Raw genomic sequence first — 19,481 nt, 5'->3', positions numbered from 1 at the left:
AGCAACCACCTCACGCATGGAGCGAAACAAGGCACCTGCCACAAGCAGGGCCGGACAGGGCCCGGGGACCCATCAGGGCCAGAGCTCAGACCCCAAAGGGTGTGCCAGAGAGCCAGGGCACCCCTCTGGACTCCCCTCCTGGAGGCGCCCCGACCACACCCCCATCCAACCCTCAGCCCTCTCCGCTCCCCGGACTCCTGCCTCCAGTCTCAGCCACGGGACTCCCTGCACCACGTCTGTGCTGTCCGGTCCCTGGGTGCAGCCGTGTCCAGCTGCCAGGGACGGGGCTGTGCTGGCCCCCGGCATGGAGGGAGGCCGGCCACTGCTGCTCTACCGCTTGGTTCCCACTGCCTATCCCTGAGAGGCGCGGGGACGGGGGCCAGCCTGCAGGTGGGGAAGGGCCGAGCGTGGAGCGCGAGAGACAGTACAGGGTGGAGGCACTGGCTGCAGTTCAGCCCCCAGCGTGCAGAGGAGCCCCTGAGTACTCAGCAGTGAGCCCGGAGCACAGAGCTGGGGGGAGCCGGCTACGGAGTCAGCCTGGACACAGCAGATATGGCCAACCCCACGCCCAGCCCCCCAAAGGAGAAGGAGAGGCTGAAGACCACTCATCTCCCCTCGTGGTTCTAACTGCTGGACTGTGGGCGTGTGCAGGCCAGGAGCCCGCGGGGTGGGAAGTTTGAAGGCCGCTGATTGGCTGCATCCTACCACCCAACCCGTGGCTTTTTGCTCCTACCCATGTATCTTAACGTTTTATAAAAAGAGAAAAAGCATCACGACAATGCTAACAATGCTTCTACTTATTACAGCTTTAAACCGAATTGTGCCCTGACTCCATCTAAGAGGAAAATCTTTTCTCTGTCCTAACTTTGCCCTGTGGGGTGTTATTTAGAGACGGGGCCTTGGGTGCTGGTCCCGGTGGAAGGGGAGGGGCCCTCGGGAAGGGTGGGCGCACATCTAAGAGATGGGGACCCTTGTTCCCGCTGACCAGTGAGGACACAGTGCCGAGAGAGCCCTCCAGCAACCCACTGAACGAGCATTTTATCTTGTGCCTCTAGAATCATTAAAAAAAAAGAAAAAAGAGGAAGAAGAATCCTGGAGGCTGGAGCGATAGTACAGAGGGTAGGGCGTTTGCCTTGCACGCGGCCGACCTGGGTTTGATATCCAGCATCCCATATGGTCCCCCAAGCTCTGCCAGGAGTAATTCCTGAGTGCAGAACCAGGAGTAACCCCTGAGCATAGCTGGGTAGGACTCAAAAAGAAAAAAAATAGTCCTATTTTTGAAGCATCCCCATCTCTAGGTTTGGTTACAAAGGCCCCTTCCCCGGTGAGCTGTGGGCCCAGGGCCCGTCCCCTGGGTCCAGCAGGAGAATCGGGGGCCACACAGGGCCAGGGGAGTTTTTCAGGGGTGACAGTATATTGGCTGGTTTGAGGGGGAAATGGTTTCCTGTGGGGAGACGAGCGTCCAAGCTCCTGAGACCAAAAGCCTTCAAGGGTGTGTGGTTCGTTGCCCACCAGTTTCCATCAAGAGGACACTTGTCTAAAGGTTGGGAGGTGTAATCTTCAGCCAACAAAGGCATCGATGGGACTGAAACACAAGTCCGCCTCTTCCCATGATGCTCAAGGATTTGTGGGAGACGGGAAGGGGCGGACTCCCCATCGGGGGCCCAGCGGACACTCCGGGTGACCCTTGGCCGGCTGGGCTGGCCGTTCAACGTGAGGCCCCAGGAGGCTGCTGGGAAGGACCCAGCAGAGCTCGGGGCCCTCTGGGGCTGCACCCAAGACCCGATGAGCTGGGGGGGTGGGTGCTGGGGACAGAAGTGGGGGTAGCCCCAGGCTTCACGCCCCTCCTGTCTTTGCATCCCTACCCCTGCACTAACACCTGTCCCTCCAGAGCTCAGGGTTTCTCCGCACTGCACGGTTGGTGGTTGGTGGAGTCTGGGGAAGGGGGGGGGGGAGGAAGGAGTGCCCCGATGCCCAGGCTCCACAAGCCAGCGACAGAGCTCCAGCCGGAAGGATGCCCACACCCTTCCAAGGCCTGGATCAAGTCCTTCTTAAGACTCAGGATAGAGACCTGAGTGTTTTCAGAGCGAAAGACTTTCCCTTGAGAAGCTTGGCCGGAAGGGAGCGGCTAATCCCCTCCCACAAAGGTCCTGCCCCCTGGGGTGCTTTCTTGCCAGTTCTGGGTACTGCATCTCCCCTCCCAACCCACAGCTTTGCCGGACAGGACAGGATGGCGGCCCCCGGGCCTTAACTCACCAGCCTCCCACCTCTGGCTGGCCAAGTCGCTTCACCTTTCTGAGCCTCCTTGTCTGCCCTCTGGGAAGCCGAGCCCCTCTGAACCCGCCTTCCTGCTGAGACTCTGGCTGGGGTCCAGGGAGATGAACAGAGGACGAAGGAGGTTGGGGGGCTGGGAGGGGGGGGCGGGAGCATCCGTCCCCTGCGGCTCCTGCAGGCGTTGCTGATGCAATCCGGGGGGGCCCGTGCAGAACTGGCACCACCCGCATTACCTGCCCCTGGCGGTGCTGAATGACACAGGTAGCCTTTGGCCGCACCCCGCACTGTTGGCTGTTCTTGGGAGGCTGTTCTTGGGCCAGCCGAGGGGGGAGGTGGGGGTAGGGGGCCGTGGGGTGGCAGGCTGGCACCGAGAAGCCCTAAGCCGCTGACGGCTGTCGAGAGAGCGCCCGGCGCCTGCTCCCAGCAGCGGGCGGGCAGGAAGGGGCCTGCTCTATCAGCCTCCTCATCTCCAGCTCCCGAGACACGGGCACGCCGGGCGTCGGCGCAGGGCACCCGTCTGAGGCTTCTGGGCACAATGGGCAGGGCCAGTTTGGGAGGGGAGACTTAGAAAGCAAAGCGGCCGGGAGCAGACTCCTGAGCGCGGATGGCTTCCTGTTTACCCGGCCAGGATGATACCATCAGACTAATGGAGACGTCGGACCCACCACCGACCTCTGGGGCCGCCCGCCAGGCCGCCAACTGGTGTGACAAGGAACAACGGGACCCTGGGAGGCCAGGGCGGGCCCCAGACAAAGGCCTCATTCTGAGGCCTGGAGACCCGGGGCGGGGGAGGCGGCGGGCCAGGAGCCGGGGTGGGGGCAGGGTTTGCACCAATTCCCGGGCGCCCTGGGAGAGGCATGGAGCCCCCCTGGCTCACCTGGTCTCTTCTGTCTCTGAGTTAGAGGAATAGAAAAGCGTATTAAAGAGAGAAGAAAGGGACTTAGCAAAGGAGTTGAGCGACACTTAACGCTCTTGAAAGCACCACAGCAAAATCAGAAAGGGTCCCAGGTGCAGCCTTGGGTGGGGAAGGCTGTGGGCCAGTAGGGGGCGCTACCACCAGCCCTGACTCTGCTAAGGCCCCTTCTGGTGCAGGTGCGTGAGAACTTCCTCCAGGGACCCCAGCTGGAGCCCTTCCTGGTGTCCCCTCTTTAGGCCTCAGGAACTGGAGTTGGGCCACGGGAGAGACGAGACGCTTCTGAGTAGCCTTGAAAGCCGGCAAGGGGACAGAGGCTACCCACCCCCGTCCCCCGTCCCCAGGGCTCTGGGGCACGGGGCTCCCAGGACCCCCGTTCCCATCTCGGGTTTCTGGAAGCCAAGGGGGTGGATTACGCAGGGATGAGGGGCCGCGATCCACGTCCACAAGCTCACTTCCCAGCGACGCAGGCTGGAGGCCGACTCGAGGGGTCGCCCACGGCACATACCTTGGCAAGACCTTCCGTCCTCATTGAGAGTGAAGCCCGGGTTGCAGGTGCAGGAGTAGGAGCCGGGGACATTGGCACACAACTGCTGGCAGTACCCGTAGCGACATTCATCAATGTCTAGGGAACAGAGAGGCAATGGGGTGAGAGGATCCCTCCCCTCACCGAGGTCACCCCCCAACCTCCTCTCCTCGCCACCTTCTGAAGTGGGACCAGGCTAAGGGGTCCAGGCATGCCCCCCCCCCCGCTGAGAGTTGCCTCTGGGTTCCTGTTCGGGACAGCCGATACCCAAGGAGTGTCATGCGGTCGCGTGCACACCAGGATCCTTTCTTCTGCGACCCGGTTGAAAGGACAGAGCAGCCAGTGGATTCGTGCTGCTTGAGCTCTACCATGCCCGGGAAGGGCCAGTGATGGTGAGACCTGCCAGCTTCTGAGCGCCAACCCCCCAGTCATCGTGCCCAACCTGTCTCTATCCCGTGAGCCCTAGAATGTGCCTTGAAAGTCACAGAAGACGTCCTTGCTTAGACTGGGGGGTGCTGGGCTAGAGCCATAGCACAGCGGGTAGAGCGTTTGCCTTGCACGTGGCCAACCCTGGTTCGATTCCCAGAATCCCATATGGTTCCCCGAGCACCGTCAGGAGTAATTCCTGAGTGCAAAGCCAGGAGTAACCCCTGTGCATCGCAAAAAGAAAAAGATAAAACAGTAGATGGGGGTGCTGGGCGGGGTGGCCTCTGGATTGGATCCAAGGCTAAGGTTCATCCCAGGGCGATGGCCAACTCTGATTCGACGTAAATGTTCGACCACCGCAGGAAGGGACGAGTCAGCCTGAAGTACCAGAACTCCCGGCTGCCCTCCATCGGCCACCGGGACGCCCCATCAGAGCTGTCAGAGCAGGCGGTGGGGTCGGCCAGGACTTGCGGGGTGAAGCAGAGTCTGGAAGCCTCCGGGCCCCCCCGGTGGCTTTGGATAAACTCCCGGCACGGCTGCGGGCATCAGCCTGCGTAGACATGCTTCTTCCAAGCTGGGCCGGCTTTGCTGGAGCAAGGTGCCCCTCTGGGGGCTCTCTGCAGCCCAGGAACAGGACCGCCCTGCTGACGCATGCCGGGGGGTCCCGGGGACCCTGAGGTTGCTGGGAAAGCACTGGCCGACACCCCGGGTCCGAGAGCTGAAGAACTCGTCCCGGAGCAGATGAGTGGGCGAGGATGCCCGGGATCAATCCCGCGGGGAGAGTCGCCTGCATCTCTCATCTCTCGTCCAGAGCAGAGCTGGAATGCTCCGGACCCCCCCTCCCCCACCCCTTCCTGCTGGACTGGCCGAGTCCCCCCTTACGCCCCAGTTCCACCAGTGCTCAGGAGACCAGAACCCGTCTCTGTGTCAGGGGTCTGCCGTGCCGTCCGCAAGGACCCCTACGTGCCGCCTTTCCACAGACACTGCACCCTGCCTTCTCGTCCCGCCGTGCCCTGCCACCCCGCCACTCCCCACCCGGCAGCTCTCAGCTCGCAGGGGCTGGGAAGAGCAGTGGTGAGTGCCATGGCTGGTCCTGCTCACTCTTCAGGGAGCACTGTGGCCCAGGGAAGCTGGGGGCGGGGAGTGGTTGAGGGCTGGCGGGAGGTGATGGGGAGAGGAGCGACCCCCCCCTGCCCGGGATGCCCTGGAACCACTGTCTGCACAAGCAACGCCCCGGGGGCGACAGAGGGCTTTGGGGTATGGCCATGGAACTTGCATTTCTGTTTTTACTTTTTGGTTTGGGGGGGACCTGGCGGTACTTGGGGTTTACTCCCGGCTCCTGTGCTCGAGGAATCACTCCTGGTGGTGCTTGGGGGACCATCTGGGGTGCTGGGGATTGAACCCAGGTCAGGCCCTGTGCCAGGCGAGCACCTTAACTCCTGTCCTGGTCCCAGAAGTCGCATCTTGAAAGCAGGAGCTGTCTCTCTCGGGGACGGGCTGTGAGAAACTGCCGGTGGTGCCACCCTGGGTCTCCAGAAGCATCGCTCCCAAAGCTTACCGGAAAATATCCACTCTCAGGTAGAGGAAGAACCCCTCAGCTGACTGGGCAGTGATGGGGCGGGGTAGAGGGAGTGGGGTGGGGGGGGAGGGACGAGCCATGACCTTGAGTCTCTCTAGTGCCCCCTTGTGGTGAAAAAAACTGGCCCGTGGCACAGGAGAGCTGTCAATCCCAATACCTGCAGGGCATTGGCAAACATGTTCCTCCCTGGGGGTCTCCGTTTCCAGCTCTATAAACGTCGGATGACATAATATCCAACACGCTTTCCAGCTCTGAGATTCTACATATTAAGTTCCCTTCAAATAACTCACAGCAATTTGCTTATGTGCCACTCAACGAGCATCAGATTTTCCATAAGCGCCGAGGTTGGCTAAAAGGCGCAGCGAAAGGCACCTTCACCCACCGGGCTCTGGGGGGCACGCCTTGGGGGGGGCACCCAGCCCCATCCAAGCCGGCTTATCGGAGCCGCAGGGCGCTTCAGACAGGACTCTGGAGCCGACCTGACCTCAGCCGCAATCAAGAGAGGCTTGGAGAGAAGAACCTTTCTTGAAATGTTTGGTGTGTTTGCTTCCAAGAGGTTGTTTGGATTTGTTTCCCGGCTCCTCCCGGCCCGACTCGCAGGCAAGAGAATTGCGTCTAAGAGAATCTAAACTGGCAGGGCTTATTCCAGGCAAACACAGCGCAGAAATCACACCCTAGACACAGAAATTGAAACGACAGCTAGAGATTGCTATGAATTCACTCTCTTGGCTCCAGGGGGAGGAAAGGAAATAGCCCCCCTTCCCCCCCAAAAAAATATATAAACAGAATGATCCCATCGCCCATGAGAAGTCCCCGTGACAAACTTTTGGAAGATCCCCAGAAGATGGGCTGACTGGAGCTGGGGGCTGGGGTGGGGAGGGGGATGCTGATGAGACTTGGGAGGAGACAGGTGAGCTCATCAGAATCCCCTGGTCTGCCTGTGAGACCGGCAACGTGTCTCTGGGAAACCAGTGCTTCCTTCTCTTCGTCTGGTTTCGAAGCTGGACCGAAAGCCTTCCCCGCCATCACGTCCTGCCTTGGGCATCAACCCCCTGACGACAGGAAGGTCCAACACACACCCTCAAAAACCACACGCAGAGAAAAAAAATCTAATGATGATCGGGCGTGGTGGAGAACAGCTGATTTTAGAAAGGGGGCGGCGGGGGGCTGGAGCGATAGCATAGCGGGTAGGGCATTTGCCTTGCACGCAGCAGACCCGGGGTTCGAATCCCAGCATCCCATATGGTCCCCTGAGCACCGCCAGGGGTATTTCCTGAGTGCAAAGCCAGGACTAACCCCTGTGCATCGCCGGGTGTGACCAAAAAAAAAAAAAAGCAATAAAAAGGGGGCAGGGGGAATGACCTGTAAGCATGATCTCCTTTCACCCCACCCCTACCCACTTTCCCAATACCCCTGGCCCATCAGAACCTTCCAGAAGGCCCAGGAGCCCCGGGAGCTGTTACCTAAGCACTGTCCCTCCAGCAGCCAGTAGCCGTCCGTGCAGGAGCAGGTGTACCCGCCCTCCGTGTTGATGCAGATCTGGGTGGGGTTGCACTGGTGGGAGTCTGTCGCACATTCGTCCACGTCTGGAAGACAGAAGCCACAGGAGGTCACCTACCTACCTCTCTCCAGCGCCTTGGAGTCACCAGGCCGGCGAGCCGCTTGCTTGGCCCGTCAGGAGGCAGTGCAGGATGCACCTGGCTGACATCCGAGACCACGGAAGTTCCCCCCCTCCTACACCACCCTCCCCCCAAATACTGACCTTCCCTGAGCTTGATCCCCGGAAACCTGCCAGGGAAACTGGCCTCGACAAGAAGAACCACACAGAGGTTCCCTTCCGCAACCCTCTTCCCCTCCTTCCTGCAAGCAGGGGCCTGGGGCCCTGACTGAGTTAGAAAGACGTGCTGTGCGGGGCTTAGTCAGTGTCCATCAAGAGGTGGGCCTACTGTGTGCACGCACAGAGCCAGGATAAACACAGCTGAGAGCGTAAAGGAGAAAAGGAAGGAAGGGTCCCTGCGAGCGCTGGATGGCTTCCGTCCATGAAAATCCTTTAGCCTGGGCCTCGGGTCCCTTCAGGAAGCCCCGGCGCCCTCCCGTCCTCGCCTCACTCCAGAGCTGATCTCCTTCTGCCCGCAGAGGCTCTCTCTCCTCAACTCAACCCCGAGGCACGCCGTGAGCAGGTGCTTCCCAGGGCGAGGGCAGAGCCCGATGGCATTCACTGCCCATCTTGCTGGGCAGGGCGGGGGCAGCGCTGGACACTGATGCTTTCCGCAGGAACGAGTCCTGAACGTGTGGCCAGCTCTTCCGGGTCACGGTTCCCGGGGTCTCCTCCTCTCATTCAAGGCTCCTCTTGTCATTTCACCTCTGGCATCTCTGATTCTACTGATTAGAGTTTTCTCTTTTTTTCCCCCCTTAGAACTTTGGCTCGAGGTCTATCCGTTTCAAAAAACACAAAGAACCCCACGACAAACACCTCTTGATTAGGGATGAAGGCACTCGCTCTGTATGACATGGCCCCCCCCCCACCCCGAGTACTGACGGACGTAATCCCTGAGCACAGACTCAGGAGTACTGCCTGAGCACTGCCAGGTGGGGCCACAACCTCCCAAATAAATAACTACCTCTTAGTTTCCTTGACCTGATCATTGCTGGTTGTTGTGGGGGACATGTTTCTGGGTGCGTTAATTGTTCAGTTGTTTTTATCCAATTTTTTTTAAAAAAAAAAAACAAATACTGTTCTTCTTCTAGTTTAAATTAAAACAAATCCTCCTTCCATTCTCCTTGCACCACATTTTATGAGGAGCACCCAGCACCTTGGTGTCGGGGGACCACCCGATACCCCGCTCTCACTTTGCCCTGGAGGCAGAGTCTGACCCTAAGCATCAATCTAGGACCCCACACTGCACCCTCCCCCAGCCGGCCAGTTCAGTGCCCGCCGCCCTTGCCCCCACTGCACCTGGTAGCCCGTCCCCACAGTCCCTGCAGCACTATAGCCCAGGTCACTCTGTGTCCCCCCTGGGCCAACAGCCAGCCACGGTGCGGTAGGGAAGAAGTCACAGCGCTGTAACCCACTGCCCCGGAGTTGCCTATAACTTAAGTGACATAAATACGGTAACTTCTTCAGCCCTCGCCTGTTACCGTATTTATTCTCACGATACCCATTTTGCAGACCGGAACCTGCACTGAAAGCTCTGGGCAGTAAGACCAGAGGTGAGCCCAGGCCCCTGCTGGCTGCCTCCAAACCCACGTGTGCAGCATCAACAGTGGCCAGGGGACAGGGCCAAGCAGGTGTGAGTGGGGACAGGGGACAGGGGACCGAGCTCCTGCTTCTGTCCCCCACCCCTCACTGCCCCAAGGAATGGGCCACCTTTGGCAAGTGTAACTGCACCTTGGGAGTTTCGGGGGGGGGTCCGGCCCTTGAGTACAGCCTGTGTGTAGTCACAGCATTGCCACAGCTGGCAGGGTGGGCACAAGTGACCGGTGACACTTTCTGCCAGGTAAGCAGTAGTTCCTCGAGTTCCCTGCCCGGTGTCCACCCACGGGAGGTCAATTCTGAGGGCTCGGATCTACCCTCACCCTGCCCCCAAATGACCTGGCTCCCACCCTCCAGACCTGGACGGCCTCCAGGAACGTGGGTCCCCAGGGGGTCAGCAGCCTTTCTCCACCCATGTCTGGAGGCCTCAGGGGCAAAGCGCCCCACCCCGCTCTGGGCCGTACCAGCTGCCTGGGCCTTCCCCCGCCCCAGCCCCGCCTGCCTGCACCACCTCGCAGGGGTGCTGGCAAATAATGCTTGGCCGGCAGCTGCCCTGCTGACGGCCAGATCGAAGCCCACGATAATAAATCACGCTGCTATCGGCCTCCGCACATGGGCCCGTTTCCGGCAGGCGTGAGGGACTGAGCAATTGTACCCTGGGAACCGCTGCCGTAGGAATGTGGGCTCTGCTTTCTGCCCCGGGAGGAAGAGAGGGTGAGGGAGCACCCCCCCACCCCCGGGGGAGGAGAGTGCTCGAGAATAGTGGTGGCCAAGGGTTCCCAAGTCTCTGTTTGGGCAATTGGCCCGGGGGCCGAGAGCCCAGTCGAGAGAGCTAGACTGGGGGGGGCTCGGGAGGGTCTGAGGGCCTGAATGTGCACCCACATGTCTCCCGTGGAGTGTTCAGGCCTAGGAACCAACTTACGTATTTGTTGGTTTCATCTCCCCCCGTCCCCTGCCCTCAGCCCAAACTCTACCACATCCCCTGAACCTTTCTGTCTCCACGACATGCTTCCCCAAACCCAACCCTTATAAATCCCCCCTACCTGGCTCAATGAACTGCGGAGACATACGAGATCTCAGTAAGTCTCTGGAGTTTCGTTTGGTCTTTGTTGGTTTCGGCTTTCTAGCCTCCGAACCTACCTAGTCCTACGCCATATCCACGGCTAAGTAAGTGGCCAAGCATTTGCCGGGCGAATGAGGGAGGGATGGGCCAAGGATGTGCCACGCAAGCCTTTCGCCCCCCCCCACCCACCCCCCGCCCCAGGCGAGCTGTTCCCGGCCAACTTGCGGACAAGACCGTTCTGTGGTCTTTCTCCCCTCACGCCCACCTGCCGGCACCCCCCCGCAGACCCACTGTCAGCTTTCACACCTGCAAGAGCTACAAGGAGGAGTGTCTGAGCGGTGGGTTCCCCGAGCGGGGCCCACACACTCTGACATTCCTGGTCACAGCTGAACTGCTCACATTCAATACATTCGGCTTCAGTGACAGAAGGGAAAATACATCCAGCCACTCCAAGGACATTCTTTGGCAACGTGTTCTTCCTGCCTTGGTGGAGCGGCACGAGCTCCAGCAACCCGGAGTCCGTGTCATTCTCCGCGTCTGTGTCATTCTCCGCGGTCCCCTGCAGGGCCTCTCCTGGTCAGTGTCATCTAGGGGTCAGCCTGCTTCCCTCTGCTCCGTCCCTGTCTCCTACGGGGACGGCTGTGACCGGGGGAGAGAGGAGGTCCCTGCAGGCCTCCAACTGGGGGTCCTGGAAGCAGGCTTGACTCAGGTGGGCCCCTGTCACCTTCCTGACCCCTCCTGTGTCCCTGAGCACTAGAAGGAGGGCACCAGAGCAACCGTGTCCTGGTTCCCCCCTCGGTACCCTGGACCTGAGCTGGAAGGAAGAGCTCAGTGGACCCCCAGAACCTGCGGCTCATCCAGAGAAGAAATCGGCTTGCCCGGGCTGCTGCCTAGCTCAGTGGGCCTGGGCCATGCTCTGAGCTGTCACCCTCCTACATCCCGGACACCAGTATTCACATAAATGCCGACGTTTCCCTTGGAGACGCCATCAGGAACAGCAGCCTCATCGTCCCTGTGCCCTCTCTGGGCCACGGAGGGCTGGAATTCCTGGGGGTGCGCGTTTGGGACCTTAGACTGTGGGCAACGCCTCACAGGAGGGAAGGTCTCACGGCTACACCGTGGAGTGTCCCGGGGTGTCCGTGGGCCGGTGTCTAGGGCCCTGTGTGCTTTGGGATGGGTGTGTTAGCAGCAATGAGGGATGTCCTTCAAGTCCACTCTCCAGGGCCTCACAGAGGCCCCCCAGCGCAGAATTGTGGTTGTTGCCTCTAGACCACAACTGAGACCACAACATGTGTGGAATCTCCCGGACTAAGTAAGGGAGAGCACGGAGAGAACAGCCGCCACTCAACGGCTGCAAGTTTGGCCCGGGGAGCCAAGTGTGTGTAGGGGGCAGGTAGCGGGGAGCCCCGGAGGGCTGGTGGTGCCTCGTATTCATCCTGCCCTGGGTGCCGGCTGCCCTCTGAAATGAACACGACCTCCAGGACCAACCAGAGCTCACAAGGGGAAGAAAATGGCAAAAAGAGCTGAGACTGGATCCTCTGCCAGAAAGGAAGATTGGGTTAAAAGGAAGACGAGGGCCGGAGCGATAGCACAGCGGGTAGAGCGTTTGCCTTGCACTCGGCCGACCCAGGTTCGATCCCCAGCATCCCATATGGTCCCCCGAGCACCGCCAGGAGTCATTCCTGAGTGCAAAGCCAGGAGTAACCCCTGTGCATCGCTGGGTGTGACCCAAAAAGCAAAAAAAAAAAAAAAGGAAGACGAAGAACCTGGGGGCTGAGCTGGGTGTGACTGGACTCTGGCCCCAAATCCGGGTTATAGTTCTGAGCAAGAATTGCTCACTGGGGGCTGGAGCGATAGCACAGCGGGGAGGGCGTCTGCCTTGCACACGGCCGACCCAGGTTCAATCCCCAGCTTCCCATATGGTCCCCTGAGCACCGCCAGGAGTCATTCCTGAGTACAGAGCCAGGAGGAACCCTTGAACATCGTGCAGTGTGACCCAAAAAGAAAAAAAAAAGAAGAAGAACTGGCCACTGGCTATCGGAGAGTCCCAGCTGTTGGCCTCCGCGGGCATCTCGCCTGCCTCACTTTCCCTCCCTGTGGCCTGGCTCAGTCCCTTTGCCTGGACAGCTGTCATTTCTAACAGCAGTGAAGGGGCAGGCTCTGTTCTTGGGGCCTTGGAAAGATACACGGAGGGTTCAGGATGCTGCCGGAGGGGTTAGCACCTCGGTCCACCTGGAGTCAGGCCGGGCGGGCATGAGGCAGGAGACGGGGAGCAGAGGTGAGAACAGCAGGTCCAGGCCTTTCTGGGCCTCCCAGGGGCTCTCGCTGTCGAACCGGGGGTCTGTGTGCCCTGAAATGAAGAATCTAGAGAACGGGGAAAGTGACCCTTTCCCAAAGGGTCCTTTTTTTTTTTTTGATACAGTAAAAATCATTTCCTTGGTAGTAAATTTTTACCCAGTGAAATAATACATTTTCCCAGCCCATTTTTGGGTCCCTTTTTTTGCTCAAACTAATGGGGCTTGATAAGAAGAAAATAACAATGGAACATTCCTGTGCAGCCGCTGATTACAGCCAGTTTCAAGCCCGCCGCTGAGCTGGCTCAGGGCCGGGTTCCAGCCCAGGCCGGGCCAGCCCAGCCCCGAGCCCGCTTCCCACCCACCTGCTGAGTGACGCAGGCCTCGGCTGGAAACGTCCCTGCTTGCTGGACTCCCAGGGGCTTGGGGGGGGGGAGGTTTATGGACCCTGGCAATGGTTAGGATCCAGATTTTTGTGCGTCTACAGCACTGGGCCCGGAGTTTGATAAGCGATCCAGAACACGGTCCAAAATTTCTCTCTCACAATCTTCGTCTTATCGCATTGGCCAGGCCCTACTAAAATTCTAATTTTTTCCTGGTTAAGGCAATCAGCCGTGTGCTGCTTCCAATTCTGATGATAAGGTTTCTAAACGTTCACCAGTAAGGATATTTTAAGTTGTGTGTACGTATGAACATTAGACACACTTTATGTCTGCTTCCATCGTTTTCCAGAAGAGACGTTGCATGTTTGCCCGTTATCCACTGCATATCCACGTTTCTTTGTTAATCTATAAAAACTTTATACATTGATAGTTACCTGAATCCCAAACTAAATTAATTTCTCAGGTAAATCCCACTGGATCAAATTTTACTATACCACAAGGTTTGATTCTATAGTCTTTCTAGAGTTTTTACATCTACATTTATAGATAATATTGGTCCTGGAATGGCTTTTTCTTGTAATGGTACCAGGAATGAACCACATTATAAAATTTTTTTAAAAAGAGAAAGAAATACAGAATACAAAGTTTTCTCATCCTCTAATAGGCGAGGAACACGTGGTCCTTTTTCCTAAGCACCAAAAAAAAATTAGATGAACCCAGCTGGAATTCTGGCTCCGACCTCTTCCTTTCGGAAGCCACAAAGTGAGAGCCGGAGGAGGGTCCTGAGTGGTCTCTTCTAGCCCAAGTATAGGAAACGCGCCCCGTATCTAATGCAAACCCCATTGCTTGGTTCTGGGGTCTCACTTTCACCCAAAGTGCTTGGCCAACAGAAGCTGATTGACATCAGCTGCTTTCACGGCGGGCAGGGCAACTGCACACCACTTGAGCCAAGGCAGGAATCAGGTCTTCGATTGTGTGGGTGTGGGGGTCTGGGGGAGATGACACACAAGTTCCTTCTTGAGGGTCCTGTACCCGCATATCCCAAGAGAAAAGGGATGTATTTTGTGTGTTTGTGGGGAGCCTGTCAAGAAGTGCTCAGGAGACCTGGGGGTCATAGAACGGCTCTCGGCTATCCAGGCTGCAGGTCAGGGCTCGGCCCAGAAGATGCGATGCTCTGTTTCTGTGGGGCCCGGGATGCCGAGGCCTCGCCCCGTTGCTAGGGGGCCCTTGCCTGGGTGCATTCGAGGCACATGCCCTAACTCTGGAGCTGGCTCCCACCCACCCACACTGGTGTTTGTCCAAGGGCATGAGGCTTTGGCCAGGACTGTGACCATACAGCAAACAGCTGTGCAGCTCCAGCTCCGTTCCCATTTTCCAGAGTGCCTGCCACGTGGCCCTCCGCAGAGGAAGCGTCTGCGCCCGTCCAGACGGGGAAGATCTGAACCTCCCAAACTGCGCTACCCACAACTCAACCAGCCTGTCTGGAGTCGGAACCTGGAGAGCTGGATCCTGTCAAAGTCATCTAAACTGGTGGTTTTCAATCTTCTCCACCCCCCACCCCACCTGTGGCCTGGGCCGCTCCCCAGAGCGATGGCTAAAGTCCACCGACCCAGATGACTCCAACTTGCAGCATGGAGCCATCTGGATTCCCTCAGCGCCAGACCCAAACTCATCAGCGTCTGCGTGTCTTAACCAAAGTGCCTGGGCCCCACCCCAGTGGTGCTACCCCTCAGCAGTGCTGGGGTTTGGGGGGGGCATAGGGTGCAGAATGAATCAGGACCAGTGCTCCTCAGCTCCTGTTCCGGTCCCAGCGGGCGAGGTTTAAAGCAACTCTTAGTACAGAACTTCCCGGTGCCATCCGGGTCTGAGACGGCTTCTCGGGTGTCCCAACACAGCCATTCACAGGGATGAGAGCGTGTCCCGGTGCCTTGGGGAATCATGCACCTTCCCAGGGGACCCCTTCCTGCTCGCCGCTGGGGGATTTGCATTTCTTCTGCAGGAATGCGGTTCCCCGGCTTTAAATTAAACTCTTGGAAATTCTATCCTCCCAAATAGCGCAGAAATCACCAGAGTCCAGTTGGGACTGGGGCAGGGAGAGTGATGGGCCTTGCTCTTCCCTCTAGGGAGCCCCTTTGGAGGGGACTGGCCCATACAGCGCCCCTCCCACCCCTGCACCCCAGTGCCCTGATCCCCAGGGTCCCAGGGCCCCGGGCCGTGACCTTCTTGCCCGGAGCCCCCTTCTTCTTCCCTCCTGAAGCTGTTTCTGCCCACGGCATCACCGTCTTCCTCTAGTCCTGGCTGCTGACCCATGTCACCAAGCCCTTCCCTTCATTCCCTACCCCCACACACGCCTGCCTGGGAAAAATTGGCCAAGGCCCCTCTTTTTTCTCACAGCCCCCAACACCCCTCCAGACTCCGTGGCCTCAGGCTCTTGAGGCTAAACGATTGCCACCACGTGCAAATCCGTATCATGAGCGCAGAGCCCCCGTGAGAGTGGACGGAATCGAGCATCCGGCCAAGCAGAACCTTAGCGCTTAGAAGTTCCCAGCAGGACTTCTCGGAAGCCCTGGAAGGAGCCCGGGGTGCTCTAGAAGCCCGTGCAGCCCCCCACCCCTGCTTCCTCTGTGCTCTGGCAGGGGGTGGGCTGAGGGGTTTCTGGGGACAGAGCTCGCCGCTGCCAGGGCCTCACCCCTGGCCTCTACTAGCACCCACCCAGGACTTCCCCCCCCCCAAGGCTGGTCTGTCTGCACGTGTCCTGCACGGCAGAGGCTGGGACACGGCCCAGTGGGGGTTGAGGAAGGAAGTCGGGATGCTTCCACCTTCCTCCTGGGGGCCCCCAGCGTGCAGAATGTTGAGAACAGAAGAGGGGGCGGGCCCCTCTGGCCTGGCCTGCAGAGGGCATCGCCAGGGAGAGCAAATCTATTTTGGGGGCTGGGGACAAAAGCAAAACAGAAAAAAGCCAGCTAGGAGTGCTGGCTGGGAACACAGCCAGGTGTGCAAACTCGGCACCCCACCCAGTCCTGGAATCCAGGAGGGAGCGTGACTGGGAGAGCGCACGTGCTTTCATCCCTCCGGCCTGCCGGTCCCCACCTCTGTCACCGCACTCCCCTCCACGCACCCCACTCCCACCTGACACTGTCCTGGGGCGCAGTTCCTTCTCCGCAGCCCCATTCTGGGAGGTCTGGACACAAAGGAGAGGAGAGACAAGTGACTCCACATAACTAGCTCCGAGAAGTAGGTCAGCCGGTGCACCGCACGGGAAGGTACCTCATTCAGCCCGATCCCCATCATTCTTCCTGACGGATGCGAGGGTCCTCTCTCACCCCCCACTCCTGGAAGAGTCCAAAGTGTACACACTCCCTTCCACCCATCGCTAGCTAACAACCTCGGCACCTTGGAGATATCCACAGAAGCTTCCTCTCAGAAAGAGGCCAGACCACAGGTGACAGGAAGAAGAGATGAAAGGCAGGAGGGAATCAAAGGGATGGGACGAGGTGGCCTTGGGGACACTGCCCCCTTGGCTGGGGCTGAAGCACATCTCCTGGAGGTGAGGGCCACACCCCAAGAGCTCAGGACTGAAACAGCCATGCCCCATTCCCTACCCCACCTGTTGAACTTGGTCAGAGTTCAGTCGTATTGACTTGAACTTAAGATAAATATTTGAACCGGTTAAACACTTTCAGGATTGTGTGTGGAGGGGACGTGGCTGCCTGTTCTCACCCCCTGCCTCTGGGGTCCCCACAGACCCTGGGGCTCTCCAGTGGGGGAGGTGGGAAGTGGAAGGACAGCATGGAGACAGGCAACTCACTGGACACTCGCCCTACCTCCCAGTGCCACAACGAGGGGGTCCTTTGGCCACACATGTTCCCCCCACCCCCAGCCGCCCCTGTCGGTCCTAGCTGCTCACGGGTCAGTGACACGGGAGCCTTGTCCATTTCAGTCCAGGAGGGGACAGACAAGGGACCAGATCATCCCAATTCAGTGTGGAGGAAAGAACGGAAAAGAGCTCCCGGAATCAAATGTCCCGTAGAACTGAACAAGCAACGGTTCGGATGGTAAAGCTGAGGTGGTGTGCCCTTGCCACAGTAAAAGAAAGGCAGTTTCTGGAAATAAAAGCCTGCTCCAGCATCACATCACATCCTGAGTGTTGTGAGTTGCTCCCACCCCAGGACAGCATGGACCGGGGGATGGAAACAACATCCCCAGGAAGAAGATGCTCCAGCCGCAGCATCCTTGTTCCAGAGATGCTTAACTCGGCCCCACAGCCCAGGTGCCGGGAAATGCCCTTCTCCACAAAGGAACGTCCTGATATCCCTGGGTGGGAGAGCAGGAGGAGGAGGAAGATGGCTAGAGCGGGAGAAAGACGAAGGCCTGGAGGGGTGGGGTGGAAGAGGGAAGCAGGAGCCGAGGGCTGGACACCTCCCGCCTCTCTGACCATGGGCGGTGCCCAGGGCAACTCGAATCAGGATGAGAACAGGCTCCGAGTCAGGAGAGTTTCAACTTCTGCCACCCTCACTTGTTTTCCAGCAGTGCAATTGCAAGCAGGTTTCGCTGTTGTTGGCGTGTTCGTTCCTGAAAGTGTGGGTCTCCTCGTTTGCAAATCAGGACAGCGAGGTTTTGGAAGGATGCCACGTGATAAAGGCTGAAAGTCAGTGGCTGGTGCCTCTCGGTCCGCGTGGACTATTAACAGTCTCATTTCAAGAGCAAGGAGAGGAGAGGAAGGGAGAGGTCCAGAAGAAGGAATGAAGACCAGGAGGAGGTCCAATGAGCAGAGCACAGCCTATTAAGTACAGGGTCCTGAGTTCAATCCCTGAAACCAGGTACCTGCCACCCCTGCACATTGCCAGTGGCCCCCCAGATGTGAAAATCATTGCTGAAAATGATCCTTATTTAAAAAAAAAAGGAATGAGAGCTAGAGAGATAGAATAGTGGGAAAGGCACTGGCCTTCCAACCTGAATTGGATCCCCGACACCCCATATGGTCCCTGGAACCTGCCAGAAGTGATCCCTGAGAGCAGAAACAGGAGAAAGCCCTGAGCACTGCCAGATGTGGCCAAACAAACAAAAAAACAAACAAACAACAACATCAAAACCCAGACTAGGGGCTGGAGTGATAGCACACTGGGTAGGGCGTTTGCCTTGCACGCAGCCGACCCGAGTTCAATTCCCAGCATCCCATATGGTCCCCCAAGCACCGCCAGGATAACCCCTGAGCATCGCTGGGTGTGACCCAAAAAAGAAAAAAAAACCCAGACTAGGTAGGTTCCAGTCCAGAACCTTCCATGAGTTTAATGGTGGCTTTGAGGCAAGTCTTCTTCAGCCTGTTTCTCTACTGAAAACAAATCTTTGGGTCCCTTCTCTGGGGAAAGGCTGATGAATCTGATCCTTCATCGTCCAGTGAGTACCCCACCTGGTCACACACGGTCATCCCTTATCCTCTGAAGGGCCACGGAGGCCCTCTGGAGGACGCAAGAAGAAAAGACAGAAGTGTGAGTAGGAGAATGGTGTGCAGACCAAATCTCTATTGCCAGATCTGTCCATACAGAGCAGGGGGGAAGCAGGAGGCAAGGGGGTGACCTCAGGAAGGCAAGGGCTTCTCACCTGATGCCACTTTGAGAAACAAACATTGGGGCTACAATGAGGTTATCTTCTACTTTCTGGTCAACCCACAAGGCATCCGTTATTATACATAAACATCATTACATGAAGAGTTGAGCAGTCTAGAATGAAGAAATGCTTTTTTTTTCAGGTTATGGGAGAAATAAGAAGAAAAGCAGCAATCCCAATCTGTGACTTTCTTTTTCTTTTCTTTTTTCTTTTTGGGTCACACCCGGCAATACACAGGGTTCACTCCTGGCTCTGCACTCAGGAATTACCCCTGGCGGTGCTCAGGGGACCATATGGGATGCTGGGAATTGAACATCAGGTTGGCCACGTGCAAGGCAAACGCCCTACCCGCTGTGCCATGGCTCCAGCCCCAATCTGTGACTTTCAAAGGTAGGTCTGTGCTCATTCCTGTCCAGGTCTGCAGACGGCTGTCATTCATCCACTCCGAGTCTGCTCCCAGCCAGAGAAGGAAGGGAGTGAACAGATTTTGGAGGGCTCATTTGCAGAGCTATTTTGGACGATGCTGCAGCTGGCAAGATTGGAACTCTTGGCTGGGCAGAAAGAGATAATTCCTCTACTGCTCGGTCGCTAGACATTCATTCATCTGTCGTTCATTAGATGGGCAAACATTTACCAAACAATGTCTACATTCTTGGCCGTATGCAAGGCACTGTGGATACCAAAGCGAATGACTCATGTTCCAAACAAATTTTACAAAATCAGAATCACACAGATCATATGCTCTGATGACAGTGTAATTAAGTGAGAGATCAATGAAGAATGCAGACCTCCACAAATAGGTACGATTTTCAAACTTATCGCTAAATAAATCCCAGACCGCAAGAAGTGACCACAATCAATCAGGAAGCTCCACAGAACTTCGTGAAAGTAATACATAAGTAATACATATCCAAGCCTGTATGACATGGAGGGAAATATACTATAGTCTTACGTACTAATATTAGAAAAGAAAAAAGAGTCTTAAAATGAATGCGATAAATATTCAGCTTAAGAAACTGGGAAAGGGGGCTAGAGTGATGATACAACAGGTGGGATGTCTGCCTTGCAAACAGTCGGCCCAGGCGTTTGATCCTCAACACCCTATCTGGTTCCCTGAGTTTTCTAGAGTGATCTCTGAGCACAGAGCCAGAAGTAAGCTGGGT

General features: G+C 57.5%; 1 protein-coding gene across 2 annotated transcripts in view; it reads right to left on the bottom strand.

Moving 5' to 3' along the window:
• The window catches only part of FBLN5 (fibulin 5), a 71,858-nt gene that overhangs the window by 18,166 nt on the left and 34,211 nt on the right, over positions 1–19,481 (bottom strand). For both annotated transcript variants that reach the window (XM_055132005.1, XM_055132004.1), the window contains exons 5-6: positions 7,182–7,304; positions 3,696–3,812 (exon numbers count right to left, since the gene is read on the bottom strand). In XM_055132005.1, the coding sequence (XP_054987980.1) occupies positions 3,696–3,812; positions 7,182–7,304 (240 nt within the window). The remainder of the gene's footprint in view (positions 1–3,695; positions 3,813–7,181; positions 7,305–19,481) is intronic.

Source organism: Sorex araneus, chromosome 3, assembly GCF_027595985.1.
Source record: "Sorex araneus isolate mSorAra2 chromosome 3, mSorAra2.pri, whole genome shotgun sequence".
NCBI lineage: Eukaryota > Metazoa > Chordata > Mammalia > Eulipotyphla > Soricidae > Sorex > Sorex araneus.
Note: the sequence above shows the minus strand (reverse complement) of the source record. Positions and strands in the feature narration are given on the sequence as shown.